At 38.4% G+C, this 20367-nt stretch overlaps 1 protein-coding gene across 3 annotated transcripts in view; it reads right to left on the bottom strand.

The window, feature by feature from the left end:
- VAMP7 (vesicle associated membrane protein 7) overlaps positions 1-20367 on the bottom strand; it is a 53944-nt gene that overhangs the window by 27911 nt on the left and 5666 nt on the right. For all 3 annotated transcript variants that reach the window (XR_014834578.1, XM_021079480.2, NM_001243593.1), the window contains 4 exon segments: positions 17680-17834; positions 12100-12157; positions 10025-10162; positions 1581-1671 (listed from right to left, as the gene is read on the bottom strand). Coding sequence is in view for 2 of the 3 variants with exons in the window: in XM_021079480.2 (XP_020935139.1) it covers positions 1581-1671; positions 10025-10162; positions 12100-12157; positions 17680-17825 (433 nt within the window). In the remaining variant the exon portion in view is untranslated.

Below are 20367 nucleotides of genomic sequence, written 5' to 3'. Positions count from 1 at the left end.
ATACTGCTCTTGAGAACCAGTGACAAAAATAAGGATATAATTGGTAACGTGATATAACTCAAGAAATACTATATGAGCATAAAGTAGACTAACAACAGCTAACAATCATTCAGCTCTTACTATACACCAGGCACTGTATGAAGGAAGTGTTTTACATTTATCACTTCTTTTATCCTGGTAACCTTAGGTTCTATTATCTCCTTGTTACAGATTAAGGAATAAAGGTCAGAAGGGTTAGAGGATTGATCAAGGCCTAACGGCAGGAAGGAAGTGAAATCAGGACTCAAACTCAGGCATGTAAGACTCCAAATCTTGATTATTATATTGTCTCCACAAAACTGAATGATTTTTGATTGGGTATACATGTGAATAAAAATTAAAGGAACAAAAATGGAAACGAATCTTTGGGACGGTGCGACAAAGAGTAAATTTTTAAAATGTCTTTTCATAATTTTAACTGTTCAAATAATAAATGTAAAAGTAATTCAAACAGTAAATTCAAAATTATAAGTAAATATTTATGAAATTATGTCTCAGTTAAATATTTTGTAAAGCATTTATATACTCATTTTAGTTCAATTTTATAAAAGAATTTATTGTCTGCAAGACATTCCTCTTAGAAGATATATTTAAGAGTGGTTCTACGACTCGAGTATAACTGAAGGATGTGTGAAAACACAGATTGCTGGGCCTCACCACAAGAGTTGCTGACTCAACAGGCCTGGTGTGTGGCCTGAAAATTTGCATTTCTGACAGGTTCCCAGAGGATTCTGATGCTGCTGGCCCAGGGACTACATTGTGAGAACCAGTGCTTTTAAAATATTAGTATCATCCTAAATCTAAATACCATTGTTATAATCAATTAAATAATAAACTTTGATGCATTTCTCCAGATTAATGTGCTAAATAGGTTCTTGACAAAACACAGGCCAATGGAATCTACATTATAGTTCATTCTTTTTTTTTTCTTTTTATGGTTACACCTGTGGCATATGGAAGTTCCCAGGCTAAGGGTCAAATCAGAGCTGCAGCTGCTGGCCTATGCCATGGCCACAGCAACACTGGATCCGAGCCACACCTGCGACCTATGCTGCAGCTTGCAGCAATGCCATATCTCCAACCCACCGAGCCACGATGGAAACTCCTATATTTCATTCTTTTCAAGAATACAACAGTCAGGTTTGGGGTCCAATTATTTCTCTCAGTCAAGAGCTACAAACTTTCTAAGGAGGCCAAATAGCTATGCTTTAAGTATCTAAACTGATAATATCAGCTATCTGGGTATTTCCAGCCAAAACTGACTCAATTATTCTAAACTGCCGAACTGTTTAAGGGTCTCAGGAATTAGCCTTGCTAAGCAAACAAATTTAGAATGAAGAATAGTTAGAAGTGCTAAAAAGAAATCATTCATACAGCAGCCAGGATTACAGATAAGTAATATCTGTATCTCAGCTGACAGCTTCCAATAGCAAGAATAAGGAAATGCTGTTTCAGCCTCTCTAGAATAATTTGACCCCAATCAAGTAATCTATTATTATTTTTGCCCACATGTGTTATGCAGACTATGCCATGAAACATACCTATGTTTCTGACCATGATTCCTTTCAGTTCATCCACTTGAGCTTGAGTCTCCATCACTTTGTCTAGGCCCTTATTCTCGGAGTGATGCTTCTATTAAAACAAAACAAAACAAAACAAAAACGGTTTAACTTCTAATACCCAGACATTATTTACAATACGAAAACAAAAAGAAGAGGAATGACATTGAGGAATGGTGTAAAATTGTCTTTATTGACACAAAAGATAGACGTCACATCATTCAAAAATTGATAACAGACCTAGGAAAAAATATAGGCAAGCATAAAAATTGCTAACATGTAATATAAGTGTTATAGTATAAAGAGATCTCCTTATTTTAAATGAAATAAATACCTGATACTAGTGAGGCAGAAATAGGGTATTATATATAATCGATGCTCAGACAAGGAAGAAAAAAGACTATAGCTGGTGGCAGGGGGAACAGGACAGGGAAAGGGCACCCTAGATTTCCCCCCATTTCTTAGATATAATGAGGCAGGGCCTGGCCAAGTTTCTGAGCATCTATTCTTGTATCTGTTTGGAACAGAGTATGCATCCTATATTCATTGGATTCTTACAGAATCTAGAAATGTAAGACACCAATGACAGTGTTTGCTTTTTAGGGCCACACCCACGGCATGTGGAAGTTCTCAGGCTAGTGGTCAAATCAGAGCTGCAGTTGCCGGCCTGTGCCACAGCCACATCAATGCAGGATCTGAGCCACATCTGCAACCTACACCACAGCTCACAGCAACGGCGGATCCTTAACCCACTAACCCACTGAGTGAGGCCAGGGATCAAACCTGCATCTTCATGGATACTAATCAGGTTTGTAACCACTGAGCTACATGGGGAACTCCCTATTTTTAAATTATTATCTATAGCAAACAATTATGGACTGATTAATACACAATATTCCAGTTACTTTACTGGGCTAAATGCTTCAAATATGGGATATTATTTAATCCATGCAAAAACTGTGATAAAAATGCCATTATTATTATCTTCATTTATAATGAAGGATGTAGGCACAGATTTGTTTAGAAGTTCACATACAGATCTAGAGCAAAAGACATACAGGCTAAGTTAAAAGTTTTGCTGCCAGCTAACCATATTTACCTTTTTTTAACTCTTAGGATTTATTCTCTTAACTTTCAGATATATCATAAGGCACTGTTAATTGTACTTATTATGTAGTACATTACATACCTAGTACTTATAACTGGAAGCTTGTACTTTCTGACTGCTTTCATCCAATTTCCCTTACCCAAAACCCCGCCTCTGGTAACCACAAATCTGATCTTTTTTTTTTTTTTAATTTTATGGCTGCACCCATGGCATATGGAAGTTCCCCATCCAGAGACTGAGTCCAAGCCACAGCTGGAACCTATGCCACAGCTGCAGCAACGCTGGATCCTTTAACCCACTGCGCCAGGCCAGGGATCAAACCCGAGCCCCCAGAGCAACCCAAGGTGCTGTAGTTGGGTTCTTAACCCACTGCACCACAATGGGAACTCCCTGATCTCTTTCTCTATGAGGTTGTTTTTGAAATATAATTGACCTATAACACAATGTTAGTTCCTGTTACACTAGTGATTGGATATTTCTATACATTTCAAAACAACAGTTATTATGTCATAATTCAAATATAGTACATAGTTATAACTCTATTCTCAACATTGTATGTTTCATACCTGTGACTCATTTATATTGCAACTAGAAGTTTGTAACTTTTAAAATCCTTCACCTATTTCTTTCCTACCCCCAACCCTCATCCCTCTGGGAACCATGTATTTATACATCTATAACTCTGTTCATTTTTGCTGTTTGTTCATTTGTTTTATTTTTTAGATTCTACATGTAAGTAAAATCACAGCATTTGTCTTTTTCTGAGTTATTTTACTAAGCATGATACCCTCTAGATCCATCCATGCAGTTGCAAATGACAATGGAATAATATTCCATTGTTTATACATATATATGTATGTATGTATGTACACACACACACACATCTTCTTTATCCATTCATCCATTGATGGACATTTGTGTTGCTTCCATATCTTGGCTATTGTAAATAATCATGCAGTTAACATAGTGGGTACATGTATCTTTTCTAATTAGTGCTTTCATTTTCTTTGGATAAATACTCAGGGGTGGAATTTATGATATGGTAGCACTATTTTTAATTTTTAGAGGAAACTTCATATTGTTTTCCATAAGGACTGCACCCATTTACATTCCCACCAACAGTGCACAAGGGCTCCCTATTCTCCACATCCTCACCAATACTTGCTATTTATTGTCTTTTTTATAATACCATTCTGACAAGTGTGAGATGATATCTCATTGTGGTTTAGATTTCCTTGATGATTAGCAATGTTGAACATCTTATCATGTGCCTGTTGGCCATCTGTACGTCTTCTTTCGAAAGCTATCTATTCAGCTCCTCTACTCATTTTTTAATAGGTTTGTTTTTCAGATGTTGAAGTTATATCAGTTCTTTGTATATTTTGGATATTAACCCCTTATTAGATATATTGTTTGCATACATGTTCTCCCATTTCATCAGCAGCCTTTTCATTTTAAGCTACTGTAAAAGCTTTTCAGTTTGATGTAGTCCCATTTATTTTCACTTTTGTTTTCCCTGCTTGAGGAGACATATCCAAAAAAAAAAAAACATTATTAAAACTGATGTCAAAGAGCACATTGCCTTTGTTTTCTCCTAGAGGATTTACGGTTTTAGATCTTGCAATTAAGTCTTTAATTGTTTCTGATTTTTTGTTTGTTTGTTTGTTTGTTTTGTTTTTTGTCTTTTTAGGGCCGCACCCACGACATATGGAAGTTTCCAGGCTAAGGGTTGAATCGGAGCTGCAGCTGCCAGCCTACACCACAGCCACAGCAACATGGGACCTGAGCTGCGTCTGCAGCCTACACCATAGCTCATGGCAATGCCAGATTCTTAACCCACCGAGTGAGGCCAGGGATCAAACCCGTGTCCTCATGGATCCTAGTCGGGTTTGTTACCTCTGAGCCACAATGGGAACTCCTTTAATTCACTTTGAATTTATTTTTGTGCATGATGTGAGAAAGTAGTCCAATTTGATTCTTTTACATGTAGCTGACCAGTTCCCAATGCCGTTTACTGAAGAGGCTCTTTTTTTCCCACTGTATATTCCTGCCTCTTTTGGCATAGATTAATTGAGCATAGGTGCAGGGGTTTATCTCTGGGCTTTCTATCCTGTTCTATTAATCTATATTTCTGTTTTGGTGCCAATACCATACTGTTTTGATAACTGCAGATTTATACTATAGTCTGAAGTCAGAGAGCCTGATTCCTCTAGTTCCAGTTTTCTTTCTCAAGAGTGCTTTGGCTATTGGAGGTTTTTTGTGTTTCCATATAAATTTAAGAAATTTTGCTCTAGTTCTGTGAATCATGCCATTGGTAGTTTAACAGGGATTGCACTGAATCTGTAGATTGCCTTGGGCAGTAGAGCAATTTTGACAATATTGATTCTTCCAATCCAAGAACTTGGTATATCTTTCCTTCTGTTTGTGTCATCTTTGATTTCTTTCATCAGCATCTTGTAGTTCTCATAGTACAGGTCTTTTGCCTCTTTAGGTAGTTTTATTCCTAGATAGTTTGTTCTCTTGCCTGGTGATTTTATGAGTGTCTTTAGTGTCATGTTTGGATTCCTTTCCCTTTTATGTGTATCTAGTATAGATTTTTGGTTTGTGGTTACCGCAAGGTTTATATGTGGCAATTTTTATATAAACATATGTATTTATCTTAAATTTTTCATCTCCTAAGTTCAGATGCATTTTAACAACCCTGCATTTTTACTCCCCACATTTAGTGTTTTGATATTGTATTTTCATCTTTTTCTTTTGGATATCCCTTATTGTTGACATAGGTGGTTTTACTCCTTTTTCTTTTAATCTTCCTACAAGCTTTATATGTGGCTGATTTACTACCTTTACTGTATATTTGCCTTTGCCAATCATATTTTCCTTCCATAATTTTCATACTTCCTCTTGTGGCCTTTTCTTTTTTGCTTGGAGAATCCCCTTTATCATTTCCTATAAAGCTGGTTTTGCGGTGCTGAACTCTTAGCTTTTTGGGGTAGGAGTATTTGGAAGTTTCAGCAGGGATCGAACCTGAGCCACAGGAGCAACCAGAGCCACAGCAATGACAATGCTGGATCCTTAACCTACTGAGCCACCAGGGAACTCCTGAACTCTTAGCATTTGCATGTGTGTAAAACATTTGATTTTTCCATCAAATACGAATTAAAATTTTGCTGAGGATTCTTGGTTATACGTTTTTTTTTTTCTTCATCACTTTAAATATATCATGCCACTCCCTTCTGGTCTGCAGGGTTTCTGCTGAAAAGTCAGTTGATAGTGGGCCCTGTACATAACAGTTTAGTTTTCCCTAACTGCTTTAAATATTCTGTCTTTAATTGTTACCATTTTAATTACAATGTGTCTTGGTGTGGTCCTCTTTGGGTTGATCCAGTTTGGGACTCTGTGCTTCCTAGACCTGGATGTCTCTTTCTTTTCCCAGGTTAAGAAAGTTTTCAGCTCTTACGTTTTCAAATATGTTCTCTGCCACTCTCTCTTTTTCTTCTACTTCTGGGACCCATATCATGAAAATGTTAGTACATGTGATGCTGTTTCAGAGGTTTCTTAAACTGTCCTTGTTTCTTTCCATTCTTTTCTTGTCTTCCAGCTCACTGATCCATTCTTCTGTATTATTCAATCCACTGCTGATTCCTTCTAGTGTATTTTTTATTTTAGTTATTGTATTCTTCAATAACTAAAGAATACTGTCTTCTGTTTGGTCATTTTTATATTTCTAACTCTTGGCTAAAATTTCTAACTTCTCACTCTGTTTATCCAATCATTTACTGGGTTCTTTGATTACCTTTGTGATCACTACCTTGAGCTCTTTATTGGGTACACTGCTTATCTCTACTTCACTTAGCTCTTCTTCTGGGATTTATCTTGTTCCTTCATTTGGAGCATGTTTCTCTGCCTCCTCATTTTGCCGAATTTCCTTTTTTAATTTTTATGTACTTGGTAAGTTGGTTACATTTCCCAACCTTAAAGAATGGTCTTTTCTAGGAGACATCCTATGAGCCCCAGCAGTGTACTTCTCTGGTCACCAGAGCTAAATGCTCCAGGAATGCCTCATACATGGGCTGTGTGGGTGTCTCCTATTATAGCTGGCTGACTACTGTGAACAGCCTGGTAGGCATGGCTGGTCCCTGCTCTGGTTGATTGCCAGACCCTGCCTTGTGCAGAAGCTACCAGCTGCTGATGGGCACGGCTGGGTCACTAGGCAGCTGGCTGTAGAGCCCAAGGAATTCCAGGGTCTCTGGGGGTCCTGAAGCTAGTACTGGCCTGCTGGTGGGTGGAGCTAGTTTCTGACATGGCTGGCTGGAGAGTCTGGGGTGTCTCAAAGCTGGTGTTTGGCTACTGGTGGGTGAGGTCAGATCCTGGGGTGGCTGGCTGAGGGATGCAAGGTGTCCCACAGCTGGTGTTGGTCTACTGGTGGGCAGGGCCAGTTCCCAGGGGGTCCTGGGGGTCTCTGGCCATAGGGCCTGGGTATCTAGAACTGGTACTGGCATGCTAGTCAGTAGGGCCAAGGCCCAGGAGATGCCGTGGCTACTGCTAGCTCAGTGGTAGGGAGAAGGTCTCCTGGGGTCTCTGGTTGCAGGACTCTGGAGGTACCAGTGTTGATGTGTCAGCCTACTCATGAGTAGAGCTAGGGCCCAGAGGTTCTGGGGCTGGTACCTGCCCACTGGTGGGTGAGGCTGGTCCTAGGGCTAATGCTGGCCTATAGCTGGATGGAGGTAGGTCCCAGGGCCTCTGGCCACAGGGCCTGGGGGTTCCAGGCCTAGTGCAGGGACACTGGTGTACAGGGCCAGGTCCTGGGCCCTCTGTTGGGCAGGGCAAGGTCCTGGAGTGTCTCTAGGCTCAGGGGCTCCTAAGGCAGCCAGCCCGCTGGTGAGTGGGGCTGTGTCTGTGCCCACAGTTGCTTTGTTTAAGGTGTCCCAGTATTGGTGTGGACAGGCTGGTGGGTAGGGCAAGGTCCTGTCAATATGCTAGAGGGAAGATTCCAAAATGTTGCTTGCCAACACCAGTGTCCTTGTGGTAGACTGGACTCCCCCAAATAGCTGTCACCAGAATCTATGTCCCCAGGGTTAGCTCCAGCAGCCTCCTGCCTCTCTGGGAGACACTGTAAGATCAATCAGCAGGTAAGTCTGATCCAGGCTTCTTTCAAATGACTGCTTCTGCCCTGGGTTCCATGGCACGTGAGATCTTTGTGATCACCCTTTAAGAGCAGATTCTCTATTTCTACCAGCTCTCTGGCTCTCCTCAAAACAAGCACCTTCAAAGCCAAATGTTTTGGCGGTTTGTCTTCCTGGTGCAGGACGCCTGGGCTGGGGAGCCTTAGGTGGGGCTCAGAACCCTCACTCCTTGGGCAGAACCTCTACCATTGTAATTACCCTCCCATTGGTGGGTGGCCCACTTGGGTATGGGTCTTGATTATACTGCCATCTCCACCCTTCCTACTGGTCTCATTGTGCTTCCCTCTTTATATCTTTAGCTGTAGAAGATCTTTTCTGTTAGTCTTCTGGTCTTTCTCAGCAATAGTTGCTCTGGAAACAGTTGTAATTTATTGTGCCCATGGGAGCAAGTGAGCTTAGGGTCTTCCTACTCCGCCATCTTAGCCACCAACCTGATCTTACTATCTTTTTTTTTTTTTTTTTTTTTTGCATTTTATGGCTGCACCTGCAGCATATGGAAGTTCCCAGGCTGGGGGTTGAATCAGAGCTACAGCTGCCGGCCTACACCACAGCCACAGCAATTCGGGATCCAAGCCATGTCTGCAACCTACACCACAGCTCTGGCAACACCGGATCCCCAATCCACTGAGCAACGACAGGGATTGAACCTACATCCTCACGGATACTAGTTGGATTCAGTTCCACTGCACCGCAACAGGAACTCTCTGACCTTACTTACTTTCAAATGTGCATCAGTATATATTTTGTTGGTGATGTCTTACATAGTTTGACATATATGAATGTTTCCTAATGGAAATATGAAACAAACCAACTGATTGAATAATAATGATTTATAACTATTTAAAGGAACTTCATCCCCACAGGACGCATATTTAGAGATGTAATACTCATAAAGGGTATTAAAAAGAACACTCACAGGAGACATTAAAAGGAAAGTATTCAGTTACAGTAAGTCTCTTTTTTTCTCATTCACAACACCATCATAGATAAAAAGTTATGTCTCTGCACTCAAATAATTTCATGGATAAAAGGTAAGCATTTTTTAAGGTCTCAACATCATTAGGGAAATACATATCAAGACCACAATGAGATATTACACATCCACTAGAATGAATTAAATTAAAAATACAGACCATAACAAGTATTGGCAAGGATGCAGAAACATTGAAAATGCTAGTGGGAATGTAAATGGTACAACCACTTTGGAAAAAAGTTTGATGATAAATTATAAAATTAAACCATCATTCAGCATATGACCTAGCAATTCCATCCCTAGGTATTTATCAAAGAGAAATTAAAAACATGTCTGCACAAAGACTTGTATATGGATTTTGATAACAGCTTTGTGATAGCTGAAAACTGTAAAGTTATCCAGCAGCAGATAAATGGATAAATTGTAGTATATGCATACACTACTACTCAGCAAAAAAGGAAACTACTAATTTACACAACATCGATGAATATCAAAAACCTTACACTAAGCAAGACAAGATACAAAAGAGTGTATATTATTCCATTTATAGGAAATTCTGGAAAAGACAAAACTAATTTATGGTGACAGAAAATAGAGCAGTGGTTGCCTCAGGCAGACTGTGGAGGAAGGAAATGACTGCAAAGGGACCTAGGGATCTTTTAGGGTCATGGAGATGTTTTGTATCTTGAAAACGGTAGTATTTCACAGGTCTATACATATGTACGACTTCACTAATCTGACAATTAAGTATTCATACAGATGAACAGACTTTCAAATGACTAATTGAGCTATTCAAAAATTAAATTTTCCTCATGGGGGTGGGTAGAAGGTTAATGTATATGTTAAGAGGCCATTTGGCATGTTGAGTAGATTTATACATTAAATGAGTAGTTGAAGTATATGATCTTTAATGTCCTTCCCAACCCTGAGATACTCTGACCACCATTTATAGAGAATATCACCAATTTTTAGCTTTCCATCCTTAATTTGTCCCATCTTGTCATATATATATTTTTTAAATCAGGGAAGTTTTCCTATTTGGCATATAATAACATAATCAGAAAAATACATTGCAGATCAGGGTCCCCTATATTCATGGCGTTTTATAAAGGAATAAGGAAGATATGACTCAAACACTATATCCTGAGAAAGATCTTACCAGTTGTGCAGCCAAGACACTTGAGAACTCACTATTCATGGCATATGGGAGTGCCGTCTGTGCTCTTGAACCATATGTAGTCTGGAACCTCTTCTTTATCTCATTCAGAAAGTTAAAGGCTCGTGAACGTTCAAAATCCTCAAAAGACATCAACACAAAGTCCACATTAAAAGTAAACAAAGATGATATGGATGACTAACAACCATAAGAAGAGCTAACATTTAGAACAATGATTCTACAAGGAGGAAGCGACCTCATTTTATAGGTAAAGAAACAAAAACTCTGAAAAGGTAATTAACTTTCCAGTGGGGAAACAACTGGTAAATGAAAGAGCTCAGAGTCTAATCCAAATAAATTTGATTATTGCCAACTAAGATAACAGTATCTAGGTTAGCTTCTTGAGAGTAGGAATTGGGTTTTACTCCATCCATATCTTTCACAGGATCTATTAGAAAGCCCAGCACAAGAAGATGCTTAAGAAATCCATAATAATAGTAAAGTCTTTAAAACACAAAGATAATACTATTGATACAACATTTAAATTGATTTTTAATAGTGCTGGTAAATACTCTTGTCTAGTCCCAGACAGTCAAAAAGTGTGTATGGGTGTGTAATATACATATATATATATATATCTCAAAAAAATACAGACTCAGCTCTGACCTTCCCAAATTTAGTGTTATGTCTCATTCCAAGCACTTTCACATCAGTCATTTCAGATATAGCTTTATTTTTGAAATAATTTTAGAAGATACAATGAAACCAGGGAATAAAAATCACTGTGATAATCACTGTGGTTGACACTCATCCTCAATTCACCTAAAATGATTAGTCTAAGCCAAGGGTTCTTAAACTGGGCTCAAGAGTTCAAATTCAAGGGGCCTATGTACTTGGATAGAAAAAAAAATCTCATCATTATCTTCATCAATCTTTAACTTAAATTTTGATTGTGAATACAGCAACAAACCAGAGTAGTATTAAATAGTACCTGTGATTCTGTCACCAAGAGAAGTTTTTTTTCATATACCATCAATTACAGACATTTCTCAAAATATTGTTTATACTCACTGACACTTCAAAATTATTTTTATTTAGATCCATGACTAGATCTTGTTATTTAATGAATTTGTAAAGAAGCATATAATTACTAGATCAATATTTTAAATGTTTTGATTACTGTATTTCAATATAATTGGTTTTGTTTATAACCATGTATTTTATTTCATACATTTAAAAAAATTCTTGGAGGGGCCCTTGAGTGCCAAAGGGGTCTGTGACACAATAAACGGTAAGAACCCTGACCTATGGCAATCATGCCAATTTCACGTCAACTGAGAAATAAGTACATAACCTAGTCCTAGCCAGTAAGGCATGAAAAGAAGTCCACTATGAAAGTGGGGGCAGAGTAAAGAATGCTTCTGGGAAGTTTTCTTATTCCTACAATTAGAGACTTGAGAAGACACAACTCCTCTTTTCTGGACACAAATAAATAAACATGTGGCTCCATGCAACCATGAGAGGAATGTGTCCAGGAAGAAGCCAACATTACAACTGCAGAGAAGAGAAAGGGCATTTATAACATTAAATTATTGGGCATTTTGCATCTAGAACCTACAAACACTCAAAAAACAACCTACTCATGTGAACTATGGGCTTACAAAGATGATCATAATGCACTGTGATTTTGTTTTCCCAAAGTCCACATACATTAAAAATTTCACTAACAACTGATGGGAGGAGTGAAATGATCTATTTTATTTCAGATAAATAAATTTCGAGAGGATTTGATATCAAAGGATAATTATGAACATCAACTCTCACTACACAATAGGATAAATATAGAAGTTGTAAGAGGTTAAGCTAAAACTCTACAAACCAAGCTGATCTGCATATGCCCAAATATCAGCTTTTCTTGTGATCTGCTGCTCTATATGATAAATGCAAAGTATGGGAAAAAATTTCCAGCCACAGACAGTTCACATTACCTTTACCTATCATAGACAGAGATAATTAAGAACTGACTCTATTAACACTTCACATAGTTAAATAGCAACATGTCTTCATCAGTTACTTACATCATCAGTGATACAAAGATATACAATCCTGTCTTGGCAGATGTAATGAAACAAATAACTGCAGAATAAAAGATATAAAACTTACTGTGGTTATGAGCAATATCTTTTTTATTTCTATCTTCTATGTATAAGAAATTTTAGTACTGCCAATGTGATCATGCTGTTTATAGATACTGTCTCTTCTCCCTCTCCCCTATACACCTGTTTCTTTCAAATCAAATGGACAGAAATAAGAAACTAAAACAAGGTCTCTACCCTAACTACACAGTGCATTATGCACATTACCATTAAAACAATATCGTGCAAAAGAATAACTGGACTCTTAAGGTTTGAACAAGAGATCATATCTGAGGAACACATAATTAAGATTAACCCCTAAATGGGTCAGTCTTCCTTGCCTTCTAAGATCTCACAACACTTTTTCTACCAAAAATTTAACAACAATGTTTATTTATCTACTTTGAGCCAGCTACTGGGCAAGGTGCTGAGGATACAAATAAGCAAAACCATCAGTCCCTGCCTTCACAGAGATCAAAGTGCAGGGAATTATGGGACAGCATGGAAAGCACGATGATGAGGAGTTAAAGGCAGTACATGGTACTTTGGAGATATACAGGAGACACCTAAAAGAGTATGGCAAAGAGTAACAGGAAGACATCCTGGAGCAAGTGATGTCTGAGCTAAGTCCTGAAGAATAAGTAAGAAATGGCAAAATGAAGAACAAGTGAAGAATGTTCCACATTGAGAGACCAATATGCAAGCTTAAGGGCTCTGGGATAAAAGAGCATATAAGGGGTTTAAAAAGTAAAATTAGGAGTTCCCATTGTGGCTCAGTGGGTTAAGAACCCAACTAGTATCCATGAGGATGTGGGTTCGATCCATGGCCTTGCTCAGTGGGTTAATGATCTGGCATTGCTGTGAGCTGTGGTGTAGGCTGCAGATGCAGCTCAGATTCGACCCCTAGTCTGGGAACTTCCATATGCCACAGGTGAGGCCCTATAAAGAAAAAAAGAAAAATTAGTTCACATGACTAGAGTCTTAGAATGCAAGGGAAAAAAATTGCTTGCACAAATAACTTTTTAGGTAAGTAAATACCAGGTTGTATAAGACTTCCAAATCCCACTATGCATTATCCTAAGAACAATGGAAAAGCATCAAAGGGTTTTAGCCTGGGAGAGTGTGATCAGATTTGCCATATAAAAGGATGGTTTGGCTAGAGTGTGGAGAACTGACCAAAAGAAGGACCAGATTGGAGACTACTGAAGTAGAACAGGTAAGAAACAATGAGGGAAACAAACTAAAGCACTATAGGCAATGAAAAAGAAGGTACAGAAAAGAAATAAGAGAAGACAACTTGATGATTGGCCACTGCAAGTAATGCACAGGGATAACTCAATTTTGCTTCCCAGATTTCTATCCTGGGCAAGCAGATAGACAAAAGTACTTGTTGAACTGTATTATTAATGCTCACATAAAAGCGTGATATTAATTACAAGAAAGTATGGGAACTCAAGCCAAATGTCTTTCTCCACACTCTGAAATTGTTCATCAATTCCACCAATGATTTCCACACTGCCGTATCCAGTGGCTCTTTCTAACATATTTGATAGTGTTGACTACTTCCTTCCTCTAGAAAGTGTTTTCTCTCTGTTAGATTTCTTCACGCCAGGCTTGCATGGCTTATGTGGTAGTTTCTTCCCCTCTCAGTTGATGTTTTCCAGCATCCTCAACCCCCTGCTTTTCTCACACACACACTCTGGAGTACAGCATCCACTCTCATGTTTTGTTGTCAATATCTATTTTCAGCTACTACAATTATAATGATTCCCAAATCTAAATCTGACTTATTTCCTGAGCTCCATGCCTATATACACTACTGTCTACTAGAAATATCCAACTGGATGTACCATAGACAACTCAAACACAACAGGTACAAGAATGGAAGTCATCATTTTCCCCACAAAATGTGTTTATCTTAAACCACACTTGGGAGTAACCTGGTGCAAAAACCACAAAAGGTAATGAGGTATGGTCCTTGCCATCGAGGAGCCTACAGTCAGGGGACAGAGGCAAAAAAATAAATAAATAAAGATAGCAATTATAACGCAATGATGTAAGTGCTACAATAAACACAGGATGGCATGGAGACACACAAAAAGGGGGCACCTGGGCCAGTTTTAGAGTTCAGGAGTTTCTAGAAGAGGAAACGTATAAGCTCAGGAAGACAAACTTAGATTTTTAAAAAGCAATAGCTATTGCAGAGGGTTAGGAAGAGAGAAAGAACCCAGCTTAGAAATGCACATAAATGAGTATGGCTAGAAAACAAAATTGAGGGCTCAGATAATGAGAGAGAGAGGGCCAGAGAAGGGAACAGGAGCAGATCTTGAAGAATCTTCCAAGTCACGTTAAAGAACTTTACCCCAAGGGCAAGGAGTACCTGCTGAAAGAAGGGACATGATCCAAAACTGCCCTTTTAGAAAGATTAGAATGATTAAGAAAGTATTTTATTTGGTACCTGTAAAATGAGCAAAAATATACCAGAGAGACTAAGTGGGAAAGGATAATCCAAGCTGCAAAAGCATGAAATATATATATACATGGCTAGAGAATAGAATGTAAGGAAAAAATAATACATATATAATATATATTTATATATATATAAAAAACATATAATACACACACACACACACACACACACACACACACACATACACACCAAAGCTTGAAATAACAAAGATTAAGTCAGAGAATGACAAAGATTTCTACAGAGAGAAAGATAAATAGGTCAGGAATCGACAAAAATTGTGAAGGACGAGTTTGGGCTTTATTCTAAAAGCAATGGGTTTTAAGCAAGAAATTGTAATCATAGGAATGTGAAATACAGATTTAATGAGGGAGCAACTAGGAGCAGAAAAATCAGTTAGAAATGAGAAATAATGAATACCTGAACAAATACTATGACAAATGAGGACAGAGGAGAACACAATACTATTGTTGGAGAATGGAAAGGATTTGGTGAAGAAGTCAAATATGATTCTGTTTTAGCCAACTGAATGACTGGTGATGCTATTAAAGAAAAAGAAACAGCAAGAGGAAGGTCAGATTTGAGGGAGAAATGATTGTCATATAGTAAAATGGACCTTTTTCTTTTGATGCACGGTAATAAAAGATATTTTGGACTTAGCTGATGGAACATGATATAGGAAAAAAGTCAAGGCAGCAGGTTAGAAAGAAAAAAACAACTCAGAGATAGAGACTTACTCCATAGGACTGGGTCAGGTTGCAGGTAGAAAGACACAGTAGATGGGTAACACTGTCTCCTTGCACTACAACCACATTTTCATTGGATTACATATTCTACCTTCCCTTGTAGCTAGATAGGACTATGTGACTAAGTTCTGCCTGATAAAATGTGAGTGGACGGTATATGCCCTACTCGCCTCTAAAAGGATTACATGTGCTTTCCTGAACCTGTACAGTTCTCACAGATGAAACACTCTCCAACACTCATTTTGGAGGTGGCCAGAGAGGATAATGGACCAGAAAGAGCCTCCTGAAGAACAAAAGGAGAAGAGATGAAGAATTTCCTCCAATAAAGTAGAACCACTAACCACTCCTGGACCAGAATAGGAGTCTCTGAAATTGCTGTGGTGTAGTTTTGTTAGAATATTGCTAGGAAGCAGGTACTTCTATGTGTTTCTTATTCTTCCCTTTTTTAAAATGGAATTTACAACTTCCACTCTGTGATGCTCTTCTTATTCCACCATTGTCTACTGGGTTGGGCTGGTGAAACAGGGAGATCATATGATTTGTATTTTAGTTTATGATCAATGGGCCACAGGAGCCACCTCTGGGTGTAATGGAAAAAATTGTGTACCACCAAGATTCTCTGGACTTGGAGCTGGACACAGTGATCAAATGAATCTTTGGGGCCACCTCCTACAGAGAGGAGATGTGTTCTGTGTTTGTAAAGAAGAGTACACCCAAATATTTTAGTGGCCCAGAGGAGTACACTGGAAGATTGCACAATGTCTAATATCCTGTAACTCCTTCCAGAGTAACAGAGTTTTGGCTGACCATATGGCTGCACAGCTAGAAATGACAAATCCTAGCCTCCATTCCAGCTAGGTTTGGTATATAACTATGCAGTAAACAAGAGAATGTCAGGCCACTTCCGGGCTTTGCCTTTAAAAATACTGGGCAAGAACAGGGTGGTAACAAGAACTGAAGGAACTGCTTTGGTCAGAGTTGGAAGGCAATAATTTGAAATGGCACAGCCACCCCACCAGTCCCTAAGTATTCATCTCTGGGCTAGCTCATTTAAGTTAACATTGTATTTTGGGGTCTCTTTCTTACAGTAGCTCAGACTAGATCCTAAGTTATACAAGGAGTAGCCCTGGCAAACAATAAGGAGCTCCTTCTGAGATAGAATCTAAGAAAATTAGGATGAGTGAGGTAGCAAAAGTGTTTTTAAGAATTGAGGAGGGAAGTTCCTATCGTGTCACAGTGGAAACAAATCCGACTAGGAACTAAGAGGTTGCGGGTTCGATCCCTTGCTTCGCTCAGTGGGTTAAGGCTCTGGTGTTGCCATGAGCTGTGGTGTAGGTCACAGGCGCAGAAGCTCGGATCTGGCATTGCTGTGGCTCTGTCGTAGGCTGGCAGCTATAGCTCCTTTTAGACCCCTAGCCTGGGAACCTCCATATGCCACAGGTGCAGCCCTAAAAAGACAAAAAACAAAAAAGAAACAAACAAAAAAAAAAAAAAAGAATTGAGGAGCAAGTACTAAGGAGGAAGATTTTAATATGATTACTAAGATTTCCTTTCTATGCCCCTTCCAATTCATTCTCCAACCAGCCACAATATTATCTTTCTAAAGCAAAACCCTACCATGTCACACCCCAGATGAAAACCTTCAATGCCTTCATACCCATAGGGTAAAGCACAATCCCTCATCAGGCCTATGAGGCCCTATAGGAATTCTCTTCTGTCAACCTCTGTAGCTTTTATTTTACCACGTTGGGTACCAGTCACAGAGAACCACCTGCAGTTTGCTAAATATGCCTTATGACCTCATGCCTCCATACTTCTCTACCAGCTATTCCTTCTACCTGGAATACCATCCCCTTATCCAGTATCTTCTATCCTCTACTGTGATTATCTATGGATTTGACTGTCTCCTTCATTAAACTATAACTTCTATGAGGTATCTCCAGCACCAAGCAAAATGCCTGGCAATAGTCAAGAACTCAGTAAATATTTACCGAAAGAATGAACAAAAAATATCATTTATCTTAACTATATTGAGTTTTACATATCCAAGAGCTCTATAGCAAAGTCACTTTTATGTTTAACATTTCCCTTTCTTTCCTTAAAACATCACTTTGATGACAGAATAAAATAATTTCTAGTTAAATTAAAAAATAATAGAACCAGACGTTTTCTAAGCTGATAAAAATTACTGTTCTGTCAAGCTTATTCAAATTATCTACCAAGAAGCTTGTTTTTCTAGTTTTCTACTGTTCTGATTATAATAATGTAATTCACTTCTTTCACCCGCTACCCACACAGAGCAGAACTCACTTGCCATGTGAGTACGTTAGTTTGTTATTTTCAGAAGGTATCTTAGCCAGAATCTGCTCTGTCACCTCCAGGAAGTTTCCTCCACACCAAGCATGTTTGGCAAGGATAGTGGTTCCCCTGGCAACAACAGCAAAAAGAATGGCCATGGCTTCAATCTGTCAAAAAGAAAAAAGACACACTAGACTTAGAATATTTCTTCGACATAATCTTTCAAACCATCACTTACCAACATCCACCTGGAGACAGTATTGACCAAGGCACTGTGATGTTAAATATAACAGACTAAACAGCAGACTTAAAGTCACAGTCTTTTACAAGCTTATAACCTAAACCACACTAATACCACGTTCATATACAGAGACAAACCAAATATATACATATTTATTTTTTATATATGTGTGTATATACAATGTAATGTAATGTGATACATTCATACACACACACACATTAAACTGATACACTGGATTTATAAATTGTATAGCACAAACTGATATCACCCCCTGAAAAGCAAGGACTATAGGTGGCAAAGGGACATAAAAATGTCTTCATCCTTTAATGAAGTAATCCCATCCTGAAAATTTATCCTAGGGAAATAATTCAACATAAATTAGACTCTAGATTCACAAATACACTAATTAACCCTAATAATGGCTCATATTTCTTAAGTACTTACTATGTGCCAGGAGCCATTTTAAGCACTTTATAATTATTAACTTATTTAATCTTTACATCAATGAAATTATACACTACTATGACATTTACATTAAAATAAGGAAACTGAAGTATAGACGACTTAAATAATTTGTCCAGAATTACAGAGCTAGTAGGTGGTAAAAGTTGGGATTTAAACCCAGGCAGTATGGTTCTAGAACCCATAATTTATCCCCATAGTGTACACTGCCTCTACTATAAAGGCATCATCCATTACAGAAATGAAGTGAAAATAACCCAAATCTTCCACAAGAGAGGAATGGTCCTATAAGTTATGCTAAGATCCATTATAAACAAAACATTTCTAAAAGAATACAGCGTGAGTTTAAGATTCAGTAATACCTTGGAGATACTGCAGGTTCAGTTCTAGACCACCATAATAATAAAGCAACTATCACAATAAAGCGAGTCACACAAATTTTTTGGTTTCCCAGTGCATATAAAAGTTATGTTTACACTATACTGTAGTCTATTAAGTGTGCAAAAGCATTATGTATAAAAAACAATGTACTTGCCTTAATTAAAAAATAATTGCTAAAAAATGCTAACCATCATCTGAGTCTTCAGCAAGTCATGGTAGTAACATCAGAGATCACTCATCACAGACCATCATAACAAGTATAATGAAAAAGTTTGAATTATTGCAACAATTATTAAAATGTGACACAGAGACATGAAATGAGCAAATACTGTTGGAAACATGGTGCCAACGGATTTAACTGAAGAAGGGTTGCCACGAAACTACTACCTGTGAAGCACAATAAAACAAGGTATGCCTGTATTTCCCTCATGTTTATGACTCTGCATTATTTTTTTCCCACAGAACAGCCCTGTTTCTATTAAAGGCATAATCTTATAAAAGAACAAATGTCGTCTTATTCTTCAACTAACTCTTCAACCTAACGTTATTTGTTAACATGTTCAGTTTCATTCAATCAGCCAGAGTCATCTTGGGTGGTAGAGTGAGAGTCACTTCTTAAAAATTCAAATCTGGAGTTCCCACTGTGGCACAATGGAATCAGAAGCATCTTGGCAGCACTGGGACACAGGTTCGATACCCTGCCCAGCACAGTGGGTTGAGGAACCTGCGTGGCCACAACTTCAGCTTAAGTCACAGCTGCAGCTCAGATCTGATCCCTGGCCCAGGAACTCCACGTGCCACGGGGCTGCCATAAAAGAAAAAAAAAAATTCAAATCCTTGGTATCATCTCCTGAAATTCAGATTCTGAGGTGGGGCCTTGGAATACATATTTAAGCCAAGCCTGTCTGGATGAAGGTGATTCACATGGCCACATTTTGTGAAACATAGCAGCTATAAAGCACTTGAGGTCAGGGAATCCACCAATTCCTTCTTGGAATGCCCTTGGTATGAAGGACAGCATATAAGACAGAGGTGCTTATCTGTCTCTTGAGCCAAATTCCTCTTGGGATCTCATCTTCATTCCACTCTCTAAAATGAAGGTGCTTGCCAGTGTTGTATCCTCAGCCATCTTCCTTCTGGATTTCTCCAAACATATATGTAGCAGCATATTATAACTTCCAAATGACTTTCTCATACATTATATCCCTTGATCCTAAAAGCCTCAAATGACTCTATAACATGCTCTAAGTACTGCTCCATTTCTTCAAGTCATCATCTACACACTATCTCTGCTTCTTTATCTCCTTTTAATTCTTCAATTTCCTATAATCTGGCTTTTGCCCTCAACCAGGTTTGTGAAGATCATCGACAGCCTCTACACTGCAAAATTCTGTGGTCATTTCTCTATTCTCACCTTACTTGACCTATCAGGAACAGTCATCACAGCTGAATAACCCTCCTTGAAACACTCCCACATATCTGGCTGCTACTTCTGTCTTCCTTCTGAATCTTCCTTCTCTAGCTGACTTCTAAATGCTGGCTTTCCATGTGGATTGGTTTTGCACTCTTTTATTTCTAAATGAGCTCATCCAGACCTGCCATTTTAAACATGCTTT

This window comes from Sus scrofa, chromosome X (genome assembly GCF_054392235.1).
Source record: "Sus scrofa isolate SSC_HxYL_T2T_F1_AM1 chromosome X, Sscrofa_HxYL_maternal_Yorkshire_Landrace_v2.0, whole genome shotgun sequence".
NCBI lineage: Eukaryota > Metazoa > Chordata > Mammalia > Artiodactyla > Suidae > Sus > Sus scrofa.
Note: the sequence above shows the minus strand (reverse complement) of the source record. Positions and strands in the feature narration are given on the sequence as shown.